This window comes from Poeciliopsis prolifica, unplaced genomic scaffold (genome assembly GCF_027474105.1).
Source record: "Poeciliopsis prolifica strain line A6 unplaced genomic scaffold, Auburn_PproV2 SCAFFOLD019, whole genome shotgun sequence".
Classification (NCBI taxonomy): Eukaryota; Metazoa; Chordata; class Actinopteri; order Cyprinodontiformes; family Poeciliidae; genus Poeciliopsis; species Poeciliopsis prolifica.
In genome coordinates, this window is record NW_026562394.1 from 8,151,152 (window position 1) to 8,172,186 (window position 21,035).

Genomic DNA, 21,035 nt, shown 5'->3' on the forward strand with positions numbered 1-21,035 from the left:
CCCCAAAACTCTGCAAGGTTTGGTGGGGTGAAGAAAAAAGTGGAAAAAATAAATAAATAAATAAATAAATAAAATGAAGTAAGCTGGAAATCCCAGAGAGCTGGAAGCGCCTTTGATCCGAGCAGCGCCGTGATGTGCATCCGTAACGTGTTTTCAACGCCTCACGCAGACACGGCAAAGTCAGATGAGCTTTACCAGGAGAGGGAATAACAGGGGAGGTTTTTTAACAGTGCCCGATGCAGGGCTTTCTCTGCGACGCCGCGTGAAGCCTCATCGATTACAGCAAACTGAAGCATCTGGCGAAACGTTCACAAGTAGCCCCACACCTGTAGAGCGAGGAGAGACGAGATCTTACGGATCTGTCGTCCCGTTCCTTTAGAGACGGTAAATAAATTCACACAGGCCGGCTTTACAGCTTAATCCGCTCTTGAATGCTAAATATGCAAACTGAATAGGCCGCATGCTTCATATTTTCAAGGCTAATATTGCTTCTTTTTTTTTGTCAAAAAGGAGGAAAAAAACAAAGAAAGGGCATTCATTGGTCTCGACACGATTAGCTGCTTTCTGAAAGCCCTGTGCCACACCTTGATATTGAATGCATCAGACGAACATCAGACTCCAAACACAGCTGATGCGAAAACAAAGCAAGCACGTTGGAGAAGATGCACGACCTACAACAGTTGGCAACCGCAGCCGACATGTTTCTTCCATCATCAAAACAAACCGAGTGTAATAAGATGTTGGCTCTGGTGAAGGAATTCTGATCGTCTGTAGGAAGTCGGGATGTGATTAAGCAGCTCAGAGACACCGTGATCCGCAATCCAGTCGCACGCAGCTCCAGTCAGATGTTTACGAAAACTCGTCATCCATGAATCTAATATGAATCGTGGCGTTTCGATTATGTATTTGAGCTGCTCTTTTTTTTTTTTTTTTTTAAATCACCGAGCTGCTGGCAAAAAAAATCTGCTGGAATATTGGACAGCTGTTCTGTTCAAAAATGGTATAGCTCATTGAACTCATTGAGACATTTAGATCCTAAATGTTTCAATATGTGTAACTTGACGCTAAACCAGAAGTTCAATGATTGCAATAAATTTCAAAGTCAAGTTTTATTTTTATGTGCGTTTGGCATCATTTTCCTGTTGCAGCACCGAAACGGGAAAACAAAACTCAAACGATGGACCGGAGAAGAATAGAAGGTTTTCTTTCCTCCTGTCGTTTGTGCAATGCAGAAGTAGCACCAGCAGTGAAAGAGACCCTCAACATGATGCTGCCACTGCCGTGCTTGCTATTTGGTACCTTGTTTGTCGTCTGAGAGTTCAATCTGTTTTTCTTCTAAATATGATTTTATTTTTCCTTCAAAAAGCATTTGGCTTGTTCATGCAGGCCGCTCCAAACTGTCGGTTCTTTGAGAAGCCAGGCGCCTTTCTGTTTTAGTCGCTGTGGACATCGGTGCCTCGTCAGGACCTCATAGTTCCTGATAGCTTCTGAATATTTCTTAAAAATAGAATTAAAAAAAAAAACACACACACAAAACACCCTTTCAACTGGGGGGATGCTTTCTGTTAAACGGTGTATCAACAAGATGGTAATCCCTCACATAACTAATTTTGGAAGGTATAGCTGTAAGATTATTTCAAATGCCAGGTAGCAAAGCAAAGCCATTTCTGGTAATAATCCAGAATCATGCCAGGATCTTGATGACATCTTCAACATGTGTTGGGAGACTCATCGTAATATTAGGGGGCTGTATGATAATATTCTACATGAAATGAGTAGCCTTGAACCTGGGTCGTATTAAAATTAAACATCCTTTTTAAGATCCTTTTGGAAAAAGTACAGTTCAAATGCATATTCGAAGTTAATTTGACGCTTGACTGTAAACTGCAGCTATAAAAACCGGCAGAGGTGTGAAATTCATTATCAGACAGTTGATGACGTGTAAACTGATAGAAACAGGTGGAGTTGGGGAGGAAATAAATCCTGTCTCAATGAGGTGAAAGGCATGCTATGGTGGAATCACAATATCCATATTCAATAAACGTGGTTCAGATGGACTTCCCCTCATGTTTTTTTCCAGACATGACTTATTTCTCAAAAAGTACTTTTGAACATCCCTGGTCTGCATTATTAAGGCAGCGGTTGCAATTCGTGGATTTGCAATAAAATGCACCTTCGCACCATTTTGCAAGCTTGCATAAACAAACAAACAGCATCATCAAGCGCAGAGGCGTGATTGGATAAAAAGGTCAGGTCTTGCCGAGTGGCCGGTGCGTCACTCCTTACCTGCTTCAGCTTCCCTTGCGCGTTGCCCGCACTTCCTCCCACGAACTCCCCTTTCAGAACGATGGGCTTCCCCGTGGGATCCTTCACCAGAGTCACGTTGATGACAGCTCGGAGTTCCGACTCCATGCTCGGCTGGCCCAGCACCACCTGCAGGGCCGCCATGAGCAGCCACGGCCAGAGCCCGGCGAGGCGCCGCAGAGGGACGGTCATGGCCTCGGCTGGCGCGGCGGTGCCCGGCCGCACATCGTTGGACTTTGTCAGAAATATCAACACGAACAGGTCCCACTTCTTCTTCTTCTTAGTTTATTTATTTCTACCTCAGTAAACTACCTGCTGAAGAAATGAGCTATAATCCAAACTGTTAGTGATGAAGGGCTTCCATCAGAATTCCATAAACTTCCATTCAGCATCTGGGTTAAAATACACACACACATGAAACACTGCAGGTTACGGGAGAGAACGTAAGCAGGCCTTAAATGAACCTGCGTCCAGTGTTTATTAAAGTGGAAAGGTGGAAACTCCAATGCAGCATGAAGGAACCTGAATGGTGCACTGATTTCTCCCTCTCAAAAAAAAAAAAAAAAAAAAAAAAACGCCGCTCCGCATCACAAACCCTCAGCTCTCCTCGCTCGCAGGTTGTTTTCCTCAGAGATGAGCTGGCGTTAGTTACCCCCTCCCTCCCCCCGAGCCCCCGGTCTCCACTTGGCTCAAATCCCGGTCATGTATCCGACTTGCGCTTTATGTTGCAGTAGGACGTAATTCCGCCGCGTCTTTCGGTCACATCGTGCGAGCGACCGCGAGCTGGGTGGAAAAGTGTCAGAAGACGCGAGCCCGTCCCGTGGGCGCCGCATTTTCTGGATAAATCCACGGAAAACGCTCGAGAGTCACGGCTTGAACTTCAAAGGCTGGGACACAGGTTGCCGCCGGAGAGCTGGGAGCCATGCTGGCGGATAAAACCCGACGCCGAAAAGTTGTGCAATGTGCTTCGCGGCCGGGGAAGCAAAAAAAAAAAAAAAAAAAAAAAAAAAAGAGAAAAAAAAAAAAGGAAAAAAAGAGAAAAAAGAAAAGGAAAAAAAAGAAGTAAATCCTCGAAGGAGCTGCTCGTCTGCGCTCTCTCGGCTCTATCTAATTATTAACCGGAACAAACGGACAGTTTTCTCGCGGAGCTCAGAACTTTGTAACTAAACTGATTGAAACGCCGAAGCGGCTTCTAAACCCTAACCTGCCGCTCACTGACGTCCTGCAGTCGCTCCTCAATTAAACGAGAAGGAGGCAGCCCCGACTTCAGAGAGCCTCCGCGGCATATTGAGAAATGAGAACCGACCCTCCTGAGAGCACGCAGGGGGGGAAATGAATCGCTCATCAGAATTACAGGCGAGTAAACCGGGGAAAAACACCCCGAAACGCGTGAAGGAGTAGTAGTCCAGCCTCCATGTAGTCCCCACTGCGCGTGGTTAGGGTCCTGGGACAGAGCGCACAGCTATGACACCGTCTCAAAAGTTTACCTCCCGGACTCTCTGTCGCTCCCGTGGGATCTCATTGTCACTCTACCTGCTCGCAGGCTTGCTGCCTTCACGTGAAAGCGTCAACAGAAATATTTTATATTTTTTTGGGTCAAAACTTAACCATAGCAGAAAAACAAAACAAAAAAAACGTAGCAATTAATGACAAATAAATACAAATTGATTTTGAATCGTCTGAAGAGATTACGCGTAATTAATCATTTGTCGTTATTGTAACGCTCTAAAATTAGCGACATTTTCTGCAACGTCATACTTATTTTTACAACCCGAGCAACCATCGAGCAGTACACGTTTACATACTTGGGCGAACCCCATCAAAACGATGTGAAAATGTTCAATTTATAGATCTAGTTTAAAAAAATAAATCAGTTCATTGACTTTCAATTTACAAATTACACGTGAAGGCGGCATGGAGACAAGCTGAGGGTGGAGCTGCCGTCAAAACTAATCAAAAACAGCTAAAGGGCTCCCCCTAGTGTCCTTATGTACATTTCAGCCGCACCAACAAATTCCTCGTAAATAAACCAGGCAGCTGGAAAGTGTAGTCTGTTTTAATAAGAATGTTTTGCAGTGTGCTTTAAAAATCGTGACATTGACAGGTTTTAAAGGTGCTTTAGACAAGAAATAAAATGAAAAATAAAAGCAATTTGTAATACAAAATATTCATATTTTTACCAAACATTTTTTCTGACGTAAAAAACAAACAAACAAAAAAAAAAACAGCAAAAAAAAAAAAAAAAAAAAAAAAAAACTCACTAAGAAATGTAATTGAACAGAGGTTCTGTTTTCCGCTATGACACACACCACTGCTTTGAGTTAAAGTAGCGGAGTTGTACAACATTACAATTCATAAGAATCCTTTCCAAAGTCTTCATATCAAATTACAGTCCTTAAAAACATGCATTCCTTTTGATGTAAAATTTCAAATGGTTCAACACAAACACACTACAGTTGAAATTATTCTAGTTACAGCGAAAAGCACAACTGCACAATCACAAAAGAAACTAAAGAGAAAAGATGTATATGAAAACAACATTTTTTTTGTTTACACAGAAAGAAATCATCAAAGTGGAGCCTGAAGTCGCACTGTGAATTCATTGCGGATACTTCTTGTCGCGAGCTGAATCAATCAGTGAGCTGAAATCTAAAGGGGAGACGTAACCGCCTGTCACTGACTCTAAATAATCATGCAACCTCATTCTTTCCACTGCGTTTCCTCTAAATGTGCTCCTGCCGTGCCTTACCTAAGAAGTCCCTGTGCTGTCCTGCTCATCCTAATCCTGAACCGAGTTGCTAACCTCGACATTTACGAGCTCAGCATCATTGTCTTGATCAAAGTGAACCTTGCCGAGACACAGAAGAAGATGACAAAAAAAATAAACCAAAACAAAACAAACAAACAAAAAAAAAACAATAAATAGAATTTACTCATTCCTGGATTTATTATATGTAAACAGGTATGATGGTAAACAAGTTTGAAGCATTCCGCTCTGTACAAGAAAAAGAAATCCAACTTGGTGAAAAATGACTCCCAGTTGTAAAAAATACAAGGTTGTGAAAACTAAAAGAAGACCGTCCATCGTGTCCTCTTTTAGGAGGACACGATGGACGGTCCAAATAACCTTAACATTTTGTTAAGGTTATTTGGAAGCTGCAGCGAAAGGCATAATGGCCAAAACATTAGGCAGAATAGTTACAAAAGCACTACTCTGTTTCCCAGTGGGTAATCTTATTTTTTAATAACAATACTGTCTATGCAATATTCAGTGAGTTAAATGGTTTTTTCCCAAAGAATAAATGAACTTCACTGTACTGTTCTGCTTAAAAAATATGTTAAATATTTAGCTTTAGATTTTTGATCCCACAAAATATTACTAAGTGTTTTACTGATTTCTAGTGCAAATATTCCAGTACACTTAAAATAAGACAAAATTAACGTACCGGTAACTTTTTAGCAAGATTTATTGGCTTGTTTCAAGTCAATGATTTCTTAATATTGATTAAGAAATTGGAAAATGATTTCACTTATAACAAGACATTTTTCTCATATGTGAAAAAGTGGATCTAGGACTTTTTTTCATCAAGACTTATTATTATGTTATTATTATTATTATATATTATTATTATTATTATATTATTATTATGATTATTATATAATTATTGACTTACAACAAGCTTCTACTCATTACCAAAAGGTTACTTGTAAATACATTTTGTCTTATTTCAAATGTACTGAGATATTTTGCACTAGAAACTACAGCAAAAATACTTTCTAAGACTTTGTGTTTTTGCAGCGTGTTAATTATACACAAAGCATAAAGACATACATTAATAATGAAGATAATTATCTGCTAGTCTGAACAAAGCCTGCAAATAACAGACAACATTCTTCAAAAGCAAATACTAACTCCAGTGAAGATGTGTTTGGCACAAAGACTCACCTCATATATAACATCGTCAGCCATTTGCTCCGGTACTGAAACCACGAGCTCCTCCTCCTCCTTTTTAACGACAGGAGCTCTGCTGCTTTTACACGCGACGGCATCCCTGGGGTCAGAGGAGGGCTGTGGCACGGAGACGGGTTTCTCCGCGCTCTCCACTTTCACCAGACAGGCACTGGGTGAAGTTTGCATCACCTCATCTGCAATCTGGAAAACTACATCTAAGTTGACTTCAGGCTTTTTCACTTCCTGGCTTTCGGAAGTTTGTAAGTTGCGGTTGGGGTCGAACACGGTCACGGGACCTTCAGCCTAGACGAGTAAAAAAACAAAACAAAACAAAACCAAAAAAAACGATTCAACATCGATTATGTTTTAAAAAAACAAGTCGATGATGAAAACATGAAAAAAAATCATCCACTCTTATTCACCGACCTGGTAAAAACGTCTGGGAGGAAACTGGAGGCCTGTTATGTTCGGTGAGACGAGGTTCGGGTGGAAGCAAGGGCAAACTTCAAACAGGAAAAGACATTAAATTGTAGCTTCAAGTCAGGACTCTGAGCTCCCGTGTGACTGCTTCTGCATTTCCTCGCAAAAATATATTCATATCACATGAACCTTTTTAGCAGTTTCGCTCATTGTGACCACAAATGTCAACGTAACGTACTGCCACACAATGTGATAGATCAATACTTAACAGAATGTGGCTTTCAAGCTTCTTTTTTTGCGCACATTTTAATCTATTTGCAAACAGGTGCATGCCGAAAGTTCATAATTAAAATTAAAAAAAATCTGGAAGAAAACATACTAGAGATTGCACAAAAATTGAGACTGATGTGTAGGTTCATCTTTCAGAAAAGCAATATGTCCGCTGGAACCAGGGTGGCAGTGGACTCAGTTTGATCGCAGGAAAAACAAGTTTTAAAATGACCCAAAACCCAGACTTAAATCCAAGTAAGAATATGGAGAAAGACATAAATACTCTATTAAATATCATCAAGATTGAGCCATACTGCAAAGAAAATTGAGGGGGGAAACAATTTGCTACATGTGAAAGATGATGCAGAGGCACCGACTTGAGCTGTATTTGCAGAAAAAGGTGGTTCTTTTTTTTGAAGTGGCAATGATATTTCAAAACATACTGATCTAAAAACCGGGTAACCTTCAAGTAACTTCTCAACAACTACTTGTTGAAAAGTAGATGTTTGATTTGTCAACACACACTAGTACAACCTTGGCCTCACCTGTGGGATAGTAGCCAGCTTGATACTGGGGATTCCGAGGACTAAAACTATTGAAATGTGTTTCTCGGTTGCTCATACGAGGTAGGAAGCCCTGCTGAACATGCAGCGTTTTGGAGTTTGAGGACCCTCCAGTGTAAGGGTGCCTCAAAGGAATCGGCCCGTCTTTCGCCAGGGGCAGAGTGGTAGGGGAGAGAGCTGCTCCAGTTACCCTGCGCAGGTACCGTGGTGGCACTGGGGTTCCACTCTGAGGTCTCATAGTCTGGGATTTATGGGGATGGTACGGATGAGCTGGCGACTGGTTTGAGGGTCGCGAAGGCAAGAAATATCCTGGACCAAACACATATGGACATGGACAAAGTTTCGATTACTTTTGCTCATTCTGGTCAGCATTAACAAACAAGGAGCTCATAAGATCTCACTTACTTCCTTTTAGGACATTGTCTTTGCCGTCTGTGCTGAAACCTAGTCGCTGGTACCGGTTGGGGTTGGGGAGCCGGGAGCTGATGTCCTGTCCGGCTTTCAGTTTGGCTTTGTTGTCCACAGTGAGCCTGACGAGGTTCTCCAGAAGCTGAGGGCAGCTGCGCTGAAAGTTCGGGTTGTGAAAATGGTGATACAGCCTGTTGCCCGCTTCTTCTTCGTGGTCGGCGGGCAGATCGACCTTCTTGAATCCGTACAGGTTGAGCTGGCGGACGAAGCTCGAGAAGTTGGTGGTCTTGAAGGTGTCGGTGCTGCTGAAGGTCCTGGAGGTCGGGGACAAGATCTGGGCCTCGAAGAGCTGCTGGTCGATGACGATCACCTGGCCGCGGCTGTCCCAGCGGATGGCTCCGTCCGCCGGGTTGTTCACCAAACGCCAAAGCTTGGCGGGGAAAATGTTGGGGTTGATGTTGCCGGGGTTGAAAATGTTAGCGTCATCCATGCTTTCATCTGTGTAGCTGGAGCGGGCGGTGTTAAGTGGCGGGGCTTCTTCTGGGGGAAAAAAAAAAAAAGCAACGGACGTAATGGGGGGGCTAACTTAGCCGTTGTAACCACTTAGCTGATGGTCTCGGTTCTCTGCGACCAGGAGTCAGAAAAGCCCAAATTCAGTGTCTAAAAATGAAACAACGCTAATTGTCGCAGACGACAATAATGTCGTGAGTGGAAACTAAGGAAAATTTCAGAAAATTGCAAGAACGTTCAGCAATATTCGAGCATTGCTGTTAGCAGTTATGAAACGTTGGCTAGCTTTAGCAAAGGCATCGCCGAAAGCCTTTTAAACTAAACCAAACCTGTTTGTGACGTCATTCAGGACTGCCTAATAAAGGTCAAATATATATATTTTGAAACATTTAGTGCTAGAATAAACCAAGACTCGGTTGTAAACATACCTTGGGTCACTGTGGCTCAAACTGTTGGGAATTCCCAAGATCGTTGGAGCTGTTGGAGGTCCGTTTCCACGGCAACCCCGTCCGAGCTCCAACTGTCTCCATCAGATCAAAATTCAGTTCAAGTGAGAAATACTTTGGTTGAGTCAAAAGGGAGGATTTGAATGTCGCTGTCAACTCTTGTAGCGCTCTGTGCCGCAGCACATCTGGAGACACTTCTGACTGAAGCTTCTGGCTGTTGTTGCACGACAGCCTGAAAGAGGAGGCAGGGGGTTGGACAAAATTGATGTAAACCATTTCAAATGGTTTCAATTTGATATCATGCCATGTGAAGCAATTATGGAACAGAAATTACAGTCACTGTCTGACTCTGAAACACATTGTTACACATAGGGTGCAGCAAAATCCTTTTGAGATATGCATCTTACCTAATTAGAAAAATCACAAACATTTAAAATTGAATAAAAGTGAAACTCACTACGCATTTATATTCACACCTGTAATCTCAACTGCTGTATCTCAGAAAATTCAAACATGACACCAGCCAAATCAAAAATTATTTTTAGAAAAACATCTTGATGGTGAAGCCTTACGTCCTGCACAAATGACAATTTGAGTGGAAGGAAGAAGTGTGCACTTGCAACGAGAATAACCACAGTCTTGAAGGAATTGTGAACAAAAGCCAATTTATTAATTAAGAGTTACATTGCATAGGCTGAAGCAGACTCGGGGGGAGTCTGCTTTGTATGGTGACATCTTTCGAAGTCACCATACAAAGATGGATACTCAGGCTTTAAGGTGTGCATTCTATTAATCGGAGACAGCCCAGGGGACGAAACCGTCTCTGTGAAGACTGGTTTTTGCAGGCAATGCTCCTTGCCACCAGTCTAAAAGCAAAAGCCTATAAGCAGTCTTGGTCCAGGATGTGTTGAGTCTGCATTAAAAAAGAACCACCAATGTGTCATTTGCAAAATTCTCAGTTTCTCATATGGAGGTGCAGTCATTTGTGTACAGAGAGAAGAGGGTTGGCCAGAAGACACACCGCTGGGGTATTGTCAAGAGAAAGATGAGAACCTTCCAAACAATGCAAATAACCTGAATGTCACCAACTAAGCAACCTGGACTTCCTCAACATCTTCACAGGCTTATCGCCTCTGTACCACACCACTTATATGCAGTAATTCATGCAACTTAAAAGGTTTCTAAAAATAAAATATTCTGTATTTCAATTTTCAGAAAAAAAAAAGAATTATTGTAAAATGAATGCTGAATTTTACTGGCAGGGTTTAAATTCGTTGTCTTTCAGCAGCAGAAGAATAGATTATTTACACATCCGGAAACATTGCAACCCATAGTCCTGTAAAGATAACAATTAGCGGCTCTGGTATTAATAAATCTTTAAGACGTTTCAAAACTGGTAGCTTCATGGGATTTTGATTTTAATCAGGCGCACAATTAGGGGACCATAGTGTGGGTCCTAGAGCTACCGACTGCGTCATTAGTCGTCGCTTCAAAAATACATAGCCACGAACATTAGCCAGTCTGATACCTTGTATCATAGCGGTATATTCTTTGGAAATTTAAAATAATGGCATTAGAAACGGTGCCAAAAGACCTTCGCCACCTCCGGGCCTGTCTGCTGTGTTCTCTTGTGAAGGTGAACCCAGTAAAGACCCATTTAGCGTCTATGCTAACTGTTAGCTTCCCTGTCGCATTTGTTTTTGTATTTGTAATTTACCTCTGCTTAATTTGTATCGTGTGTGTGCGTCTGCGCGTGTTTTCCCGTCTTCAGACCATCGACCAGTTTGAATATGACGGTTGTGACAATTGTGAGTCATACCTCCAGATGAAGGGCAACAGAGAAATGGTTTATGAATGCACAAGTTCTTCGTTTGACGGGTAAACAATCTCAACAACCAACACGCTGCAACACTTGGACAGCACTTTGGTGCGCGGGACAACTAAAAATGATTAATTGTGGACTTGTTGTGATGTTAATTTCCCAGGGTAGTAGCCATGATGAGTCCTGAAGACAGCTGGGTGGCTAAATGGCAGAGAATAGGTAAAACTAGGGCTACAAGTGTTATAAACACTTCCTTCGTTTCCACTGAAATGTCTGATTTCCTGTTAACCCAGTCACTACTACAATTGTAAGCAGACGGTTGCGTCTAAAAGAAAATAACCTTTTTAGTCCATCAAAAAAGTCTGAATTGCCTGTGGATTGCTACAAGCTACAGTTCTGGTAACGTGTGAGAAATTGTCACCCCAAACCTTTTTTACTGATGCGAATAAACATAGATATGTTTATTCAAGATAATATTATGTTGGATAATATGATACTCTACAGTCACATTTGTGCACACTGTAGAGTATCATATTTGAAAACAAACATTCCACTTCATATATGGCCTTTAAAAATACAAAAACACATTATAAATACTTCTTCTGACCAAGCAGCTTCTCTCATTTCAGAGTTCTGAAAGGTATTTAGTGAAACTGCGTAAAATAAAGATGAATCCGTGTTGACGTTAGCTCCTCTTTGCTTAAACGTCAGCTAGTTGTAAGGATTAGTTAAACCCTTCACATTGCACATCTTGGAATAAAAAAAAATTCCCCTCCCAAAATAACCAACTCCACCCGTTTTTATTTGCTGAACGCGGTCTACGGGTTTTGGTCGTTTCACCATAGTAGTTATTCACATGATGTGTTTGCTGTTTGTTTCTGATGTATTTGCTGGAGACCAATTTAAACATTGCCTAAATGTCAAAGACGTTTATTTGTTCGTACTCTGGATTTATGAGCAGACTTGCAGAAATTGCTTTAAAAAAAAACAACAAAAAACAAAGATAAATATTAGTCACCTGGACTTTTCTTCTGGCTGTAACAGTCTTAACAGCAGTTTCCTCACATATGAAATTTCTGTCCAATAAAACCATTGCAGCTTAATTTTCGACGCGTAAAACGAGTTCAAATAACATTTGTTTCTTCCACAGGTAACTGCAAGCCGGGTGTATACGCAGTGTCGGTGACAGGCAGGCTACCTCCAGGTACTGAACCTACACACTCAGTAGAAACGTTTTTATCTGTGTTATAATTGTCGCCTGCCCATAATGCGACAAAATCCTGACATAATTCAGCGCGTCTGTTAAGGGGCAGAAGGAATATCTTATTTTACCTCCTTTTTAAAGAGCCAATCTGACACTGCAAGGCAATCAGACCCACCATACTGCTTACCGACAATTCAGAAAATACTGTGCAAAAAAAAAAAAAAGAAAAATGTTAGATGATTTTGCTGTTTAGCGTTTTATTGCTAAGCCTTCTTGCCTTTGGTGTTGCTAATGATTTTCTCCCTTTTCCAAGGTGTGGTGAGAGAGCTGAAAAGCAGAGGAGTGATGTACAAATCTAGAGACACGGCAGTGAAAACATAACCTGTTCAGTTTCCTGCTTTCTTGTCTTTGTGCAACAACACATTTAGTCATACACATCTTTTTGATTCTGGATCTTTTTGTCATGACAAACAAAAATAAAGGTCTGTTTTTTACTCTAACCGTAACGACTGTCTGGTCTGTGCATGTTCTGGCACTGAAACCGGTCGATGAGGTCAGGCAGCAGGTGGTCGCCGCTCTTCTTCTCCGGCGCTCAGGCTTTTGTTTTGGACCGGTGAAGAGCCGGCCTGCAAGCTGGAGGAGGCGCCGCCTGCCAGAAGCGGGCTAAAAATAGCTGGTTTCTGTGTGTGGACCAAAGTCAGACAGACTGCAGGATGACTCAGCAACAAACCACAGCCGAGGAAAGACGCAGAGCAGTGGAGTCACTGGAAAGAATAACTGCTGTCGTGTTCGTTTATTGATGAAAGCGATGCGGCCCTGGTCAGTGGAAACTATGGTGACCGAATGGCTGCTGAGTCGCTTAGATTTTGGAAAGTCCCCCGTTTCTTGTGATGAGGAAAAAAAAAAAAAACTAGATCAGGACTGGCCTCATTTTCTGAGTTACCGTAATGTATTGTTAGCTCTGCCTCTGGATTGGGCTAGTTTTATGCAAAAACACTCTAGACTAGATTTTTTTTTTTAACAAAGTGAATTCAGCATCTTTATGAAGTTTGTCCCTCGTATGAAGTGTTCAAAAATTTTCAGGCAGATTAAAATGACTTTAATGTGACTCAAGACTTTGCTGCCATTGAGCAACGGTCCAGTCCTTTTCCTCCTCACCTAGATGAGATGTTTCTAATACCTGCGGCGTGTGAATGGTTTAAAAATGGACACCTTTTTCGTTCCGCTCAAATTTCAATTTGTATGTTTGGCTAAACCTCGGATAGCCCTCTCCTAGAGGATACCAGCTGAAAGCCATAACAATCAAAATAAACAAATATAATGCATGAGTTTCATTTTTCAAATTGAGTTAATGAAGCAAATTAAATTTTCAATAATGTTCAGATGTTTTCCTGCATGCAAGATAGACTGAAATCGACTAACCAGTGACTGGTCTGGACAGTCACTGGGTGGATGTTGCACAAACATCCTTGTTCTTATTCATCTGGGCCACAAGATGTCGCCTCCTACTGAGTTTCTCTTGTTGGTAGGACACGTGCCTCCTGTCTGCTCCGAGTCTCCTTCCTGGTGTCCATCACCCAAAAAAAAAAAAAAAAAGCCCCGGGTCAACCAGAAGGGATCTTTCGGTTTTAGTTACTGCCGTGGCTACAGTTTCACACAAAAAAGAATAACGTCTCAGGTTGCTCGGCTGTTATTTTGTCATCTGTTGCGTGACACAGGAAGAAGCCCTGTTTACATCCCGAAGGGCCGCAGCTTGTCTGATTTCACTTTTTATGATTTTACTGATGCGTCAAAGTCACACACACTGAGGACTTTCTGCATCTGTTAAAGTGGGCAGTTGCTTATTGCTGCTGCGGTGCTGATGTGATGTTTTATTATTAAGTCCTAAGTGAAAGTCTGGACTTAATCCACAAACTTGCAACTTACCCAAGCTGAAAACATAGGAGACCTAATTTCAAACTCTGCTAAATAACTTTATTTTATTTCATAAAGGCACACATTTGATGATGGACAGTTGTGCCAGTTCCTTTTACTTTAATGAAAGACCACAAAGGACAGCGAATAGGAAGACGGAATGATGTGCAAACCCTACAGCTGAGAATAAGGAAACCAGTCCTTTCTCTTTTCTGTAGCGGTTGGAGGAGTCTGCACTGGGTTTTTACAGCTGCAGTAGCTGTATAAAAAATAAATAAATAAAAAACTGTAGTAGCAAAATAAGAGGACATAGAAAAGCATAAGATTTTTTAGATTTAAGTCAGTGTAGTTTTGTGCAATATCAATTCAGGAAGCCAAATGTTTTGTTTTTGCCAAACTGAATTTATGTGAGGTATGAAAACGCTGAGTCAATCGAGGCAAACAAAGGAAGAAACAGCTGGAAAAAGAACCCCAACTTATCAGATATGTCGCAGTATCAGAAACGCACGCATGCACACGCACACACACTCGGTGCATCAATACCATCAAATAAACTTGAGCACAATTTACGCCAGCTACAGAAGCAAGTCAAATGTTGGTGTGTATATTCCCTGATGGAAATAAAGTCATGATATAAATGCTTTATCTCTAAAAAAAAAAAAAAAACAGGTTTTTACAGTATAGCTGTAAAAACCTGTTTTTCAGAAGTGGGAAACTGTTCAACTGTTTGTTAAAATGTTAGAGTTCATTAAACTATTTGCTGTCGAATAACAAAAGACCAAACAGCCCTAACCTGTGGACCCTCGGGTGATTTTGGCGGCTGCAGATTTTACATTTCTGATGTTGCAACCACTGCATTTTATTTCCATTTTACATGACAGACCAACATAAAGTAGCATAACACTGAACACTGTCACCCTGTAAATAGGTAAACAGCATTCGACCTATAAATAATGTAATGAAAGCTTCACTTCCAGCAGAACAACAACTCTAACCACACAGCCAGCGTGACAAGGGAGAGTTCTAGATCAAAGCGTCTTTATCAGTCACAATGGCTTCACGGTTCAGCAAGGGCCAAACATGCATCCAAATGAGAATCTGTGGCACGGTTTGAAGACTAAAGCCCAAAAAGCCAAAATGCCCAAACCGGGCTAATGTTAGCTTAGCCGCGCTCAACGAAGCGCCTTTTTTCAGAGCAAAAGGAAAAGAGAAGTGAATTTATCTTTCTGTTGTGGTCTTGTTTTCACACGAACAGCTAAAAGAATGAAATTTACATCTCGGGCCAAAGCAGGGAATGAAGAAGCGTCTCAAAATAAATGGGTGGGGGAAGGAAAAGAAAGGCTCGCAACAAAACGCGGCAACAAAAAGAAGCTAGCAAACTAGAGGCCGCTGCGGAACGTCAGCAGAACGTCAGCAGAACGTCAGCTTCTGTCTCGACGTGGAACGGTGAACCGCGCAGGTGCGGTCCGGATATCGACCTCTGACCTAAACGTGGCGGCAGAAGGGGGGTAAAAAAAAATCGTAAAAACTAATCTGAAACCGAATTAGCATTCTGTACCAAAGAGCCCCCTCTGCCCTCCATTTCCCTCACGCTGGTGTTTTTAGGGGCAAAATGAGAAAAGTTAAAAAAATCAGTTATTCAAATGCATGTTGGGGTGTTGAGTGTTACTTTCCACCGTGAGATGACTGGAGAGACGCAACTGAGTTTCACTTATGGCTCATCGAAAGAGAAAACCTAAGACAATCATCCAATTGTTCTTAGGTTTTTTTTTAACCCCATGTCTACCATCCTGTGCTAAAGTGGCTGAATTTCACTCTTTTTTTTTTTTTTTTTGCTCTTTTCTTGTGTCGCCTTTAAACCAGCACGTGGGTGAAGTCATTTCAGAGCTGCGAGCTAAAAACAAAACCGAGAGCGCAGCTCACACGACCGCAGGCGTTGCCAGGAAGGCTTTGGGCTCCACCCTTCAGTCTCCCATATAGAGCTTTGTTGAAGCGCACCCTTCACTTTCACACGCACACACACACACACACACACACACACACACACACGCACACACACACGCACCCACACACACACACACACACCAGAGAGGCCTCTCGACTCCTTGTCTTTTGCCCTTATTTGGCCACATCGGGCCTTTTGAGCTCAACGGAAAGCGTCGGCTCAGTGAGCGAGGTGTGGAGCGCAGGTTCGAGTCAGAACGGCTCGCCTCGCCGGATTTCATTTGTGGGTTTTTTTCCCCCCTGAAGTGGACAACAGACAGAGGGGGGAGGTGGGAATGTCAAAACGGAGAAATGGACGCGGGTCGACAAAGCCCCACGCGCGCTCAGACCGATGCGTTTCGTCAGCGGTGACGACACTTCCTCCCTCCGGCAGCCCGGAGCGCAGCGCTGCGCACCAGGACGCTTTGGGTTCTTTTTAAAAGAAGCCAAGGCCTCACCGGTCTGACCCGCTTCTTGCTTTGTCTGGGAGACGCGACAGGATTGAGATAAATAAATTCTGTTTGGTTCCTGGTAACACGAATGTTGTTCTCTACTTTTTTAAAATTTGTTTTTAGTCAAAACTAGTTCTGTCAACTAATTTCCATTCCAGGCCACATTGAGATCACGAGTAAAATGTCCAGATATTAAATAAATATCAATGAATGCTTTGTGAAATAAATATCCCATTTGAAAAAAAATCAATGTAATATGGCAGTACACAGATTAAAACAAAAACATGGACTAATCACAATTAAGCTGTGATCTAATAAAGGAAGTGATTGCCTTGGTTATATTTGTCTCTATATACATAAAGATGTGTAAAAACACCTTTTTTCATTTACCAAGGTTGTATTTGTGTGCTATTAAAATTTGTGTCGTAATCTGAAAGATGTAATTATGATTAGAAAAAACAAAAACAGAAAAAGTAATCATTATGTAAAAGTAAAAAACAAAAAGAAAATCAAAAGATAAAGCTAAACAAATGAACCGTGGAGACGGAGGTTCAGAGGTCAGACTTTAGCAGAGCCAAAGCTGGATTTTCTGCTTTGATTTTTTTTTTTTTTTTGTAGTTTGCTGTTTTGGGTTTGTTTTTTTGTTTTTTGCAGTTTTTAAATAAGTCTGCTTTCTCCAGCATGAAGTCAAGGTTGTGACAGTAAACGGGTGCAAAACAGCTCCTTCTCCTCTGAGCCTCCGCGTAGCTTTGGGGACGCCTGAGAAGCAGCGGGTGGGCTGATCCCAGGGCCTGCGAAGGAAGATAAGGTTGGAGTAAATCAGAGATCATTTAGTCACCAATAAGCCAACGCTGAGAGGACCTGATGGCTGACACGCGCTCGCTGAAACACGGTCAGCAGCATTGTGGCCAAGCTGACGATACGAAACGGACGTTCGACTGACACCAGCTTCGTGTGTATTCCTGTAGTGGAGATAAATGTATCATTCTGCCTTCAGTTAGAATAGTAATAATCCGTTGGGATTAATGCTCCAGAAATGCTTTTGCAACACTTACCCGATCGGTTTGTCAAATTGACTCCCAAATCTGCTCCACTACCCACTTCCTCAGGTAGTGGAGGAAGATCTTCTTTCCTCCACTACCTGACCTCCTTTCTATGTGTGGGTAAAAATGATGGTTCTTTAACTTGCTTAGCGTCAGGCGGCTTCTATCGCCTCACCAAAAGTCATGGATTAATAATCTGAATTCCTAGAGAGACTGATCCCTTAGTTGAGTCTGAATGTCCCACAGGTTGTGTTTTTTTTTTTTTTTGTTAACCTAGAGCCTTTCTCCTCCCAACTAATGTTAATTTTTCCAACTACAATAAAATTTGCACGTCAATAAACGGCACACGCAGCTGAGCAGGCCAGTTTCAGTTCAGTGTACATCTCCTAGATCCAGGAGGGACCCGGGCGGTTCGGACCCGGGCGGTTCGGACCCGGGCGGTTCGGACCCGGGCGGTTCGGACCCGGGTGGTTCGGACCCGGGCGGTTCGGACCCGGGCGGTTCGGACCCGGGCGGTTCGGCCGTGTCGACACCCAGCTGCAGCTTTCTGGGGGTTGGGAGCAGGGAGTGGAAATGACTGACGGCCCAGATAAGGTCTATCTGGAGAGGCAGCCTTGGGTTGGGAAATTGTCGCTCCGCCGGGTCTCAAGAGGAGCTGGGAAAACGTCTCAAATGGCAAATCTATGAACGACTGAACACAGACCAGACATGATCCCCGAGGAACCGGAGATTTCTTCCCGCAAAGGAGCTCGTCGCACTGCCGTCGCAAACACCGCAAATTTATGGGCATTTTGTAGGTGGAAATACAAAGTAGAGCGAAATGGAGGATTGGGGTGAGGGGAAGGTTTTTGGTTCTCAAAACTAAAACTCTGAAAATTCATTGTATTTTTTTTTTTTTTGCTGTTCCCTAACAAACCTCTCCAGAGAAGAGCTGGATTGTGTTGCAGTTTGTTCAAGATGTCAGATTAAAGGGGATGAAAACTAATTTTATAGAAAAGTGAAGTTAGAAAGCTCCTGAAAGAAAAGAGCTCTCTAAATAGATGGAGCTAAATATGGCTTCCAAACGCAACTAAATTCGAAAGCCATGTATCATTTTGCTTCTACCTCCAAATTGTTTTGATCCAGCCGGATTCATTAATGATTTTGGTTGGTGTTGTAAAATGTAAACGTTCAAAAATGACTAAATAAAGCTTGTTATTTTTGGTATGAGTTATTAGACCCAGCAAAATGTGCGACTATAAAAGACAGAACTACGACGATTTGCTTCAATCAAAGATATTTTTATGACTTTATTTTCCATCTTTCTCTTCCAGCTCTGAAAGCGCGGCAATAGTGTTTTCAGACAGATGCGACACCACGACCTTTTAATTAAACCTCAAAATGTAGTTCTGTGCCAACCAGAAGGTCAATCAACCTGCAGTCGTGAACGCCGCCCCAGTTCTCATTTATCAAATGCCGTCTCCTCATTCATGTATCGCAGAAAAAATGAATGGCCGGATTCTTGCAAGCTTTTCACGTGTTGTGAAACCCAAACTCTGGGTTCGGAAAGCGAGTAATAAGAAGGAAAAAAAAAAAAAAGATATGAAAGAGTCGCCAGGAGAAGTGAGAATAAGTAGAAAAAATAAAAATGATTGCAGAAGCAGCACAGAAGGAAAAAAGAAAAGAAAAAAAAGCGCACGGAATAGATCGTGAAGCAGAAATACACACAACTAAACAGTTTTTCCTGTTAACCATTGCAAAACAGCTGAAAGATCTAGAGTAATGTGTTGCCCAATAAAGCTGCTCTGGGTTATTTCTGTTAAGCTGAGAACGAGGCCAGTTTTCTTCACGCTGCATATTAAGATGACCCAGATTAGATTGCAAACTGTCAGAGGAAGAAGAAGAAGAAGAAAAAAAAACTGCCATCACTGTGACACACAGAAGTTTGAACTCTGATTAGTGGAGGATGCAAGAAGCATGCTTTTCTTTTTAATTCTGTCATTTTATACGTAAAACTAGTCGACGAGAGCAAAGGGATCGATCTTATTGCAGCGGCGTTTTCATGCGTAGGCTCTGAATCGGTGGCTTGCTGTCGTGACATTAACGCAGCTCGCTGAGAAAAAGAAACAGAGCTTTCTCTGGTGAAATGTGACTGAAGCAGAGCCACAGTAAGAATGGACTGGTGTGAGACGCTCACAGCCAGAATCAGAAACGACCCGGCTTCACCGTTTGCTAAAATCTTAAACTGTAAGATCAACCTGATCCATTTTCTTTCATTTAAAACCGCAGACCAACAGTCCATATCCGCTGTTATCTGCTATTTTGATTTGTAATACAGAGACGTCAGACAAACGTCAACAAATCAATTGTGGTTTTCATTGAGCTACATGGCAAGCTAACGTTAGCTGTTTAATTATTCAATCCATCTGTTTTGGTAGTCAGTTAGCTCTACTGGTGCTAAAATAATTATGTCTATTTTAATATTACAGCTGTAGTATTATAACCATAGACAACACTTATTGTTATTTTTGATTTAGCATAGAATAAAAACCTGATAATAAAAGTGCTAATAAGAACCTGCTGCACAGGATATTATCCCAAATTCTGCTCTTTTAGGAAATGAATGAGAGTCAAAAGCTTCTGTTACTCAGGCTACCTGCTCAGGTAGATCCCGCAGGTGGCTGCTCCACGGACACACAGCTTAAAAGCTGCGTTTCAAGCCGATTTGCTCCTTCGGTCCACACTTTTACGGAAACAGGAATACTTCCAACCACCTGCGGGGTTTCTTGTAAGAGCTGGAAAAGCCTTTCTTCAGCAGCGAACTAACACGCAGGACCACAGTGTGGTCACCCTCATTCTTTCAGAGAAATCTGACTCCAAAGGTCTTTTAAACAGCAGCAACGCAGCGGGAAAAATGTAGCAGGGTTTGAACTCTTTTTGTAAATGTCACCAGCTAGTACGTACTCAGATGATCAAACAGTGCTGAAGGAAGGCCGCAGTTTCAGTCAATCTTGTTAAAATGGCCGCTGAGAAGCCAAAGGGACTCACTGGGGTCAAGCCTGGTTAACAAAACAAAACAAAAACAAAAAAACAACACAACTGCACTTAAAAAAAAATTCACATTTTTGAGTCCGGTTGGAACATGTGGCCCTTCAGTCCCTTCAGAAAGGGAGGGACATATTTTATAAGTTCTGTGTGAAGACTGTCTCATCAGCAAAAGAAAGCTCTGTGCATTTATTCTTTGGAAACAAATATGACAAATTACCAACATGAAAACACTGAACAACTCAGAGCAAAGAGCGCTGCTCTAATGAAAAGCTCTTTTTCAAGTGAACAGGAAACGCTGCGGCAGCCCGGACTGCAGCAGCCCGGACTGCAGCAGCCCGGACTGCAGCAGCCCGGACTGCAGCAGCCCGGACTGCAGCAGCCCGGACTGCAGCAGCCCGGACTGCAGCAGCCCGGACTGCAGCAGCCCGGACTGCAGCAGCCCGGACTGCAGCATCGCGCTCCTCAGACGTCCCGCCGGGTCTCATGACCCGTCGGCGGGTCACGCAATATTAAATGTGCGCGGTGGCACGGATAGTCACAGACTTGCACTTTTAACGTTAACGGACAGCGGAGACTCTCACATCTCCACCTGTGAGGAGAGAGAGAGCCGCAGCGCGCTGTAATCCGTTTCCACTTTGTTAGGAAACGACTGCAAAACTTTCAGGCTGAGGATCAAGACCTGAGCGACAAACCAAACAAGAGGGGGCAGGGGAGAAA

At 42.4% G+C, this 21,035-nt stretch overlaps 3 protein-coding genes across 3 annotated transcripts in view; 1 reads left to right on the forward strand and 2 right to left on the reverse strand.

Moving 5' to 3' along the window:
* Positions 1-4,217, reverse strand: part of LOC129368439 (E3 ubiquitin-protein ligase RNF43) — a 94,488-nt gene extending 90,271 nt beyond the window's left edge. Inside the window, exon 1 of the mRNA XM_055043407.1 lies at positions 2,287-4,217. Coding sequence (XP_054899382.1) covers positions 2,287-2,496 — 210 coding nt within the window. The 5' untranslated portion in view covers positions 2,497-4,217. The remainder of the gene's footprint in view (positions 1-2,286) is intronic.
* Positions 4,218-4,554: 337 nt separating this feature from the next.
* Positions 4,555-9,060, reverse strand: hsf5 (heat shock transcription factor family member 5). The gene is made up of 7 exons (XM_055043412.1): positions 8,856-9,060; positions 7,915-8,457; positions 7,492-7,818; positions 6,683-6,759; positions 6,251-6,559; positions 5,054-5,152; positions 4,555-4,953 (listed from the first exon to the last, which is right to left on the reverse strand). The coding sequence occupies exons 2-6, from the start codon at positions 8,405-8,407 to the stop codon at positions 5,084-5,086; spliced, it is 1,275 nt and encodes a 424-aa protein (XP_054899387.1). The 5' UTR covers positions 8,408-8,457; positions 8,856-9,060; the 3' UTR covers positions 4,555-4,953; positions 5,054-5,083.
* A 1,275-nt stretch (positions 9,061-10,335) lies between these two features.
* On the forward strand, positions 10,336-12,399 carry supt4h1 (SPT4 homolog, DSIF elongation factor subunit). Its single transcript, XM_055043416.1, has 5 exons — positions 10,336-10,509; positions 10,645-10,751; positions 10,859-10,914; positions 11,846-11,899; positions 12,213-12,399. The coding sequence occupies exons 1-5, from the start codon at positions 10,441-10,443 to the stop codon at positions 12,278-12,280; spliced, it is 354 nt and encodes a 117-aa protein (XP_054899391.1). The 5' UTR covers positions 10,336-10,440; the 3' UTR covers positions 12,281-12,399.
* Positions 12,400-21,035: the final 8,636 nt, after the last annotated feature.

Coding starts and splice junctions, on each gene's coding strand:
- hsf5 (XM_055043412.1), bottom strand. CDS start 8,407: ATGGATGACGCTAACATTTTCAACCCCGGCAACATCAACCCCAACATT. Junction 6,760..7,491: donor AGCTGGCTACTATCCCACAG/GTGAGGCCAAGG, acceptor TCCTGTTTGAAG/TTTGCCCTTGCTTCCACCCG. Junction 5,153..6,250: donor CTGACGATGTTATATATGAG/GTGAGTCTTTGT, acceptor TGTCTCGGCAAG/GTTCACTTTGATCAAGACAA.
- supt4h1 (XM_055043416.1), top strand. CDS start 10,441: ATGGCATTAGAAACGGTGCCAAAAGACCTTCGCCACCTCCGGGCCTGT. Junction 10,510..10,644: donor TGCTGTGTTCTCTTGTGAAG/GTGAACCCAGTA, acceptor TCCCGTCTTCAG/ACCATCGACCAGTTTGAATA. Junction 10,752..10,858: donor ACAAGTTCTTCGTTTGACGG/GTAAACAATCTC, acceptor TTAATTTCCCAG/GGTAGTAGCCATGATGAGTC.